This window comes from Leptonychotes weddellii, chromosome 10 (assembly GCF_054177405.1).
Source record: "Leptonychotes weddellii isolate Sample4059 chromosome 10, ASM5417740v2, whole genome shotgun sequence".
NCBI lineage: Eukaryota > Metazoa > Chordata > Mammalia > Carnivora > Phocidae > Leptonychotes > Leptonychotes weddellii.
This window is the reverse complement of record NC_138378.1, coordinates 21,515,881-21,524,381: the sequence shown is the minus strand read 5'-3', so window position 1 is coordinate 21,524,381 and position 8,501 is coordinate 21,515,881. Positions and strand designations below refer to the sequence as shown.

Sequence of the window (8,501 nt, the reverse complement as noted above, 5' to 3'; positions counted from 1 at the left end):
TCCCTTACCAATAACATACATTTATGTTCTAGGACAATGACATTTATTTAACACATTCAGTATTTCACATTGTACAAACCCTTAGATTCTCTTTATTCACTGGTCCATTTCTACAACAAATACATCCAAAACACTATATAATAAAATTATTTACATTTCCAAATGAGAAGATTCCTTTTGCTCCCACTACTGCTATTCACACACATAACTTCCACAGCACAATACATCATTAGAAGATCTAAAAATGCTCACCCTGTACTCTAGGCTGCTTAGGAAATATGAAAACTAGTAACATAATCGCATTAGCTCCTCTCAATACATGGCAATATTTTAGAAACCTCGAACTTCATCTTGCAACACCAAAAGGGTTCAACAACTCTGCTTTCCCCATTGCACTTTATGAAACAGGTTGCAGGGACTAGGAAAAGGGCCATATTATTAAAATGACTAACTGTACAGAAATGGATTTTAAAAAGTCACAGCTCAAAATTGCTTTTTGTAAAATTCACACACATTTACAAGGATCAAGCCGCCGTCCAGCTTGTTTACTTGGATTTTCTTCGCTTGGATTGCACCACGCTGGTTATGTCTGTGGGGGGAAAGGAAGGACATGCTCAGCTGAGGCAACTCTTTATGGCAGTGATGTTTAGGCAGTCCACAAGAAGTAGGGCTGGTCTAAGTGGGGCCCTACTGGACTCTGAATAAATCGAAGGGCCTCAAAAGGAGCACTCAGTGTGGAGATGGTCTCAGGCTTCTGTGGGAAGAGGTCCTGGCTCTCTACGCTAGGGCATGGTTCCTGGGGAAGTCTGACACAGGTGGTGGGAGATGAAGCACACATACACAGTTGGAAAAAGAGGCAGGGTAGGGGGAGCATCTTGAGCTGGGCAATTAGTCCTACAACCTCCATCACCAGTTTTTATCACCCAGTGAAATGACAGACGGAGTGCTTTTGTGAGAAATCAATGAGTCTTGCTACAAGCAAGTGGTAAATTGTGCCAGAGTGCAAAAAAAAAAGTCTCTGGATCCCTTTTGGAGTCAAGCCATTGTTTTGCAGTAACTCTTTTTGCCTTACTATAGTCAAAGTCTCTAAATAATATGACCATGACCTGTGGTCAACAAGTATCTATTGTGGCCTAGCCAGGAATAGCAAGGCTGTGGATACATACAGGCATAGAAACAATTTAGAGCAAGCCACAGCCTGCTCTGAGCCCAGGTGAGCCTGCAGGCTTCATGGAAGAGTGGGGAACTGAGTGACTTATACATGGAGTAACAGTGGCATAAACGGAACAAGCGTGTTTTAATTCCTTTACTTCCTCTTGTATTATCATAGTGTCTTCAATCATCTCAATCTTATTCCATATTTAAACCATGTTTCCACATGGGGCACCTGGGTGGTGCAGTCAGTTGAGTGTCCAATTCTTGGTTTTGGCTCAGGTCATGATCTCAGGGTCTTGAGATAGAGCCCCACGTCTGGCTCCGCACTCGGCATGGGATCTGCTTGAGTTTCTCTCTCCCTCTCCCTCTGCCCCTCCACCCCTCTGTACTCTCTCTCTAAAATAAATAAATAAATAAACCTTAAAAAAGAAAACCTTCCTCACAAAAGTCTTCTACAGAAGGGTACAATGAATAGCTTGAAGCTCTCCAAATGTAAACATTTCTTTAAAATCTTCTGTTCATCTTGGGACACCCGGGTGGCTCAGTCGGTTAAGTGTCTTCCTTCGGCTCGGGTCATGATCCCAGGGTTCTGGGATCAAGTCCCAGGTTGGGCTTCTTGCTCAGCAGGGAGTCTGTTTCTCCCTCCCCCTCTCCCTCTGCCTACTGTTCCCCCTGCTTGTACTCTGTCTCTGACAAATAAAATCTCTAAACAAAAAATCTTCTATTGATCTTGAAAATTCACTCTCATTCTTCATACTGCTCCATAGATCTTTTGGCTTTAATATGAAATCAACATTTTAAAATTACTTCCTATCAAGGAGAAAATATTTTCTACCACAGTACTATGTATGAATCAATTTTATTGGTTTCTGGAAACTAGGCTAAATTTTCTGATGCTGCATGTTAGGTTCAGTGTTCTAAGCAATTTTTTTTTCTTTTGTATCATATTTTGAAAGCCCAAACTTAAGATGTAGATGCAAAAAGCAAAAATGTCACTATTAGCTATAGTAATTGCTAAGAAGGTCTCAATGACTTTCCAAGAAGTGACCAGTGCAATATTTTCGGGCTTCTGTTGGTGTAAATTTCAGTATGTCTATCTTCTTGCTGGAAGGTCATGCTGCTTGTGCCATGTGGTAGAAGAATCAGTCTCTCTCTGATTTACTCCTTAGTCTTCTGCTAATCAGATGGCAGTTTATCTGACAGGATGCGGATAACGGTGTTCTTTAATTCCGTGTAAATAAACTAAGAGTCTCACACACCCCAAAGTTCCCTATGATCAACTCCCTAGTCCAACTCTTAAGTTTCATTTTCACTGTAGTAAATTTATCATTTGAATAAAAATATACAGAGTTATGTTTTTTTTTGTTTTTTTAAGTAGGCTCCACACCCAGTGCAGAGAACTCACAACCCTGAGATCAAGATCTGAGCTGAGACCAAGAGTCGGACACTCAACCAAGTGAGCCACACAGGCGCCCCTACAGAGTTGTGTCTTGAGTGTTCATCCTTAGAAAGATATCTGTTAATTAGGCCAACTTTGAGAGCTTCTCCTTTGTTGTGATATGAAGGATCGAGTGGTGTCTGAGAAACACCTATGTGGCTGGGAAAATAGGTGAGAAGGGGGAAGGTGCAGAAGCAACCTCAGGCTCTCCCTCCCCCTCCTCTTTCCTTGCCTTTTCCCACCTGTCACTGCTTCACAGCACCCAATGATCTGGCAGACGGACTCTGCTTCTGCAGACCAATCAATGAGTGGGACCACGAGTAAACAAGTGATTTGTGTTAGAAACTGCAAAAAAATAATCTTTTAGATACCAGGGTTAGCGGTGGGAAAGATGGTGTAGGGTGTACTTTTATACTTCCATGAAGGAAAAAAACCGCATCAACCTGATACTGAAGTCTCTTTATCACCTTCCCTGGATAAACCTAGGCAATCTGGGTCACAGGGCAATGTCACTTTTGATGTCTTTATAAATGTCTAAAAAGGTGAGTTTTTTTTTGTTTTTGTAGTTCAATTTTATACTTCCTCTAAAATATTACCACTTTTACTACTCTACTGAACACAATAAAAAATCCAGAGGTAAACTCTTTAAGGTAAGGAATTCTAGGGAAGTAATGAAGTGGCTGATGGTACATGCAGGGTGTACATCAGGTCTGTTCCTAAAGGATGCCTACCTTATCTGACTGTGCATAATCCCACTCCCAAGACCCCATAACCAATACCATACTACCAAAATAAAAATTATATATATTGTTGAAAAATCCTATTTTTTAAACCACCAAAGATTTTATAAATTAATGTCTTCACAGATATAAAAGTAGTTCAAAGACTAATAGTAACACCATTTATATTAATATTTTGAACCAACTATATGGTAAAGAACTTGGTCAATAACAGTCTTTCAGATGGCCATCCATATATATCCTTGGAGAACATTTATATTTATAATTTGATATGGGCATTTTCTCCCCTCTGGTTGCCTCATTTTGACCGTAAGTAAATTTGGCCAAACCTACAGGGTCTATTAAATCTTCTGTTATTTGGAGTTTACCTTTACCTTTCAAGGATTTTTAAAAAATGACCTTTAGCCTTGTTCACTTCATTATGTTTTTTTACTGTACTACTTCTAGCCAAGATTTCTATTTTTTGTAAAAGAAATTCTGGAAATCTCCTTTCAAAATTTTCATGGCCTGTTTCTAAATGATGATGCTACAAGAGTGCAGTTTCAGGCAGTTACTGTTCAGAGTTTTCTCCCATATCATGCTCATTTATATTTCCACAGTAACACTTCCATTTTAAGATTAATTTTTTTTTGTTTTTTTAGATTGTTGTTCTCAAAGTCACAGGCTGTGGGTACGGTAGGGCTATCACCCCACTTTATTGTCAGAGGCATCTTAAGGCACTCCAGGGACATCCAAAGCTGCTGCTGATTATAGGTTGCTCTGAACTTCCTTCATATTAGCATATTTTCCCTGGTTTCAAACTTACGCATTAAACTTCATTTTTAACTACTGATCTCTTTTCCCAGTTGAAAATATAACATAAGGGGTGTCTGGGTGGCTCAGTCGTTAGGCGTCTGCCTTCAGCTCAGGTCATGATCCCAGGGTCCTGGGATCGAGCCCCGCATCGGGCTCCTCGCTCTGAGGGAAGCCTACTTCTCCGTCTCCCACTCCCCCTGCTTGTGTTCCCTCTCTCGCTGTATCTATCTCTGTCAAATGAATAAATAAAATCTTTAAAAAAAAAAATGAAAGAAAATATAACAAAACCTATTATGAACAGAAGAGTAAATAAAAACTGATAAGGGAAACGAGACAAATCATTTCTATGTTAATAGGGAACACATCATGTCAGGAAGTAGAACTACTCATTTGCATTTTATAACAACACACCTGATTAAGTATAATTTTAAAAAAAAGCTCACTGATTTGTGGGAGCCAATTTTTGTGTCTGTAATCAAAAGTGGGGTGGGGGGGACCCAACAACCAAAACCAAAACAACAGGTTAGAGAGTGACCTATCAACCATGTGGGCCTCCCTGGACTTGCCCAGAAATAATCTGTCCCACCTGCTCCAATCTGGCTGTACAGCAGGCCTTGGCCAGCATGACGTAAGCAAACTCTGTTCCCACAGCAGGAGCATGGTTAATGTCACTGGTTCTCTGACAATACAAATGTACCAATACTTCTCATTATAAACTGCTCATATTTCTCAGCTTTCAAGATGCTCATGAACAACAGACTGTTTCTGATTTTGTTTGTGCATATATCACCGAAACTGTATGAATGCAAAAAGGCAAACCTTTTTTCCCCCTCAAAACTTTAAGAAGTACTGATGCTGCAGAAAGATGTTTCAGGTACCCAGCACTACTATGTCTCCAAATAGGTGTTGCATAGATTTTGGAAACCACCGTGATATTTTATGATCATTCCCAGGGTATGGGTTCAAATATGATCACAAAAAGTTATTTTATGACTTTGGTTCAGAATTCTGGATACAACATAGCATATTGCATAGCAAATAAAAATGCATATTTATTCTATAATCTGGATCCAAGAGCTTTAACCCTTAAAAATCAAAACAGCGATAGCACTCATTTTGGATTTAAAACCTAACTTACTCTAGGAGTTCAGAACTGACAGCCTGAGGGCTTGAGGCTGAAGTGGAGATCTGTACATGACTGTGATTCCTGGGGTTGGCCAGAGCTCTGACATCCTTTCAGGAGACACTTATCCGGCACCCCTCCATGCAAAATCACAAAGCTTTCAAGTCATTAGGGCTTTTCCTAAGCCACTTGTTAAGCCTCAGAGCAGGGATGGGGCAGGCATTCCAACATGACTACCACCCCTTTCTAAAATAAGTTCCAGCTTTCCATCTTTGCTTGGCTGGCAGTTCTCTACAGACTGGCTCTAATTTGGGTATCTCTTAACTGTCCCAGCTGCTCCTTTGATTCTTTCTGGTACACTGTAAATGACACCCTTATTATCTTGAGGGTCTGGGCTCAGGTGAAGTTTCCAAAAATCTGGTGTGTGACATCTCTAAAGGCCAACACTTGTTTCCCGCCCTTTTTTTTCCCCCACTTGTTTCCTGCTTTAAAGGTAATTACACACCATTTCGACAGCCTAGAGGATCTTGATCCTTTGGGAAAGTGAGGGGCCAAAAGAATACAAAGAATTGAGGGGAAGCAGGTTTTCCCACAGAACTCCAGGAATCTTCCCTGTGGTGGTCTAATAGTATTCAATTTACTGAAAGGAGTGCTTCCTTCCAAACAAATCTCTGCCTCGGAGAGGATTCCAGGGAGAACGAAGAAAGTAGCTGGTTCCTTCTCTGCATCAAAGTGGGGACACCAAAGAGGACCCTGCCAGTGGTATATTCAGGACACCCGGGAAGGAACGAAGACCGCTTCCTCTCTGATGGGCTCAGAGAAGGTAGCTTCTATACATTCACCTATTTGTGATCTGTAGACCCATGGCCTACTCCCAGGGGCTCTTGTGAGGATTCGTGAAATTCTGGCCCAGAAGCACAACCTGCTAATGACAGCTGAGCTCTCAGGTCAGTGTCTGGTGTTGGTGCACCAGAACCTGCCCTCATCTTCAGGCTGGCATCCCAACAGTATTTGACTGTTTCTCAGCAGCGCTGCTGATATCAGGCACTTGGCCAGGATCCCAGCTCTTGCCTAATGTGAGCTGCTCAAGCTCAGCTTCATTTCCTGTGGAGATGAAGTATCATACCCTTCCTCAGATCTGGGTACCTTTTGCCTAGAATATTTCATTCAATCCCATAGCCTGCATAATGCCTCCTCATTCTTCAGGTCTCAGCTTAAACATCATTTTCTCCAGAAAGCCGCCTCTGATTTGGCAGAGGAACAAAGCATCCCAGCTACATGCTCCTACAGTACCATGTAATTTTGCTATCACAACATTTAACATTTAACACATGGTATTAGTCTTTCTGGCTGGCATAAAACTGATATGATGAAGACAGAGACTGTCTTTTCACTCTTATATTCCCCAGGGCCTGGCATGTATAAGTACTAAATATATATCTGATAGACGGTTACTAATAATTTCTGATTATATACCTCTTTGCATGAGGCACCATATTAGGTACCAAGGATACAATGGTGAGCAAAACCAGACACCTCCTGCCCTTGCAGAGTGCATAGATTAATTACCTATCACATAAATAGACATAAAGTTACAGCTGTGATGTTATGAAGGAGAACATGATGCTATGATTTCTCATAGCAGTGACCAGGGAGCTAGGTAAAAACAGTAGGAAGTTCATGAGGAGAAGAGAAGAAGGAAGAGGGAAGCACATTCCCTGCAATGGGTGTAACATACACACAGGCTTGTGACAAGGGATGAGAATGGCATGTCTGAGTTGCTGAGGGAACTCAGATGAGGCTGGGAGAGGCTGACAGGGGCCAGACCACATGGAAACTTGGGGTCTATGTTGGTGCTTTTAGACTTTAATCCTAATTACAATGTAAATCACTGAAGGGTTTTAAGCTGGAGTAGCAATGGAGACGGGGCAAAGTGGATGAATTTGGGTCACCTGAGATAAAATCAGCAGCTTTCTGTGATGGATATGAGAGATGTGAGGATGAGGGAGAGGTGCCAAGGAGGATGTGCCCAATGGACAGATGGTGGTGCCATTCCCTGAGGTGGGGAACACTGCCAATGACCTGACATTGTGGGTGAAATCAGACATGTTGAATTTGAAGTCCTGCTAAGGTTGTACATGCAGTTGTCTACAATTTCTAGAGGTCTGTACTAGAAGTACAAATTCATAAGTTGTCTGTGAAAAGTTGTAACTAAGAAAGTGGGGCATGAGTGAGATCAGTTAGGGAGAGAAGAGTTGGAGAGAAAGGGTGACTCAGGATCGAAGTATGAGGAAAGCCAACATCTAATATCTGCGTACAGAGGTTGAGAAGGAGAAGTCAGAGAGGTAGAAAACGATATCAAGAGCTCTAGGTCAGAGAAGGACAGCGTGCATTCGAAAAGGAGACATCAGTCAAGAGAGGAGAGAAAACTGGTAAGGTTCCTGACAAGGTCAGAAAAGATGGGATCAAAGAGGCGCAAGTGGAGGAACTGGCCTTAGACTTGAGGAGTGACGCTGCTCTATTATGGTAGGAGCAAAGGAGGATCCTGGCAGATTTATGTCTGGGTAGCAAGAGCTGAAGCAGTGCTATTTTCTCTGTGAAGAGGTGAGAGTCTCTGCCGAGAGAGAGGAGAGAAAAGTAGAGGCCAGAGGAGTGGAAAAGAGAGTTGACCACAGAAAAATGGCTGGGCTATATTGAGGCCCTATCTGAACAGGTGATCATGAATCAATCTGCCCTGTTATGTTCTTTTTTTTTCCCAACAGTGCTTGCTGCTGTGTACACACACAGAAAACACACAGGTAAACGAACTAAGGAAGGACAAATAGTAGAAGTCAAAGTAATAGAAGCAAAGATGAAAGACAAAGTCCTCTGCTGTGGTGATAAAGATCCCATTCTTCTATCTGACCCACAATGGCACCCACACCCCACTGCTAACCTTTAGTAGAGCTGGAGGCTGAAGCAGGCCGAGAGGATCGCTTGCGATGTCCATTTTCCACACTTTCAGAAGCCACAGTTGGCTCTTCAGTTCGGGAGTTTCTGCGGCTTGGGGTTTTGGACTTTTCAATGATCTCTTTGGGCTCACTGCCGACAAAGGGAAGCACAAAGTTTCCAAGGAGGTGAGGGAATCAAGTCACACACAAAAAAAGGTTTCTTCAGATAGAGTTTCATTTGTAAGGCAGGAGATTAGGAACTATACAGTCATTCTGAAGAGAAAATATTCCATCCTGGGACAATGAACACAATTACCTTC

The 8,501-nt window shown here is 41.9% G+C and overlaps 1 protein-coding gene across 7 annotated transcripts in view; it reads right to left on the bottom strand.

Annotated features, from left to right (window-relative positions):
• The window catches only part of NCOA6 (nuclear receptor coactivator 6), a 94,580-nt gene continuing 86,079 nt past the window's right edge, over positions 1 to 8,501 (bottom strand). For all 7 annotated transcript variants that reach the window (XM_081832944.1, XM_081832940.1, XM_006727479.3 and 4 more), the window contains 2 exons: positions 8,187 to 8,332; positions 1 to 589 (listed from right to left, as the gene is read on the bottom strand). In XM_081832944.1, coding sequence (XP_081689070.1) covers positions 546 to 589; positions 8,187 to 8,332 — 190 coding nt within the window. In that variant the 3' untranslated portion in view covers positions 1 to 545. The remainder of the gene's footprint in view (positions 590 to 8,186; positions 8,333 to 8,501) is intronic.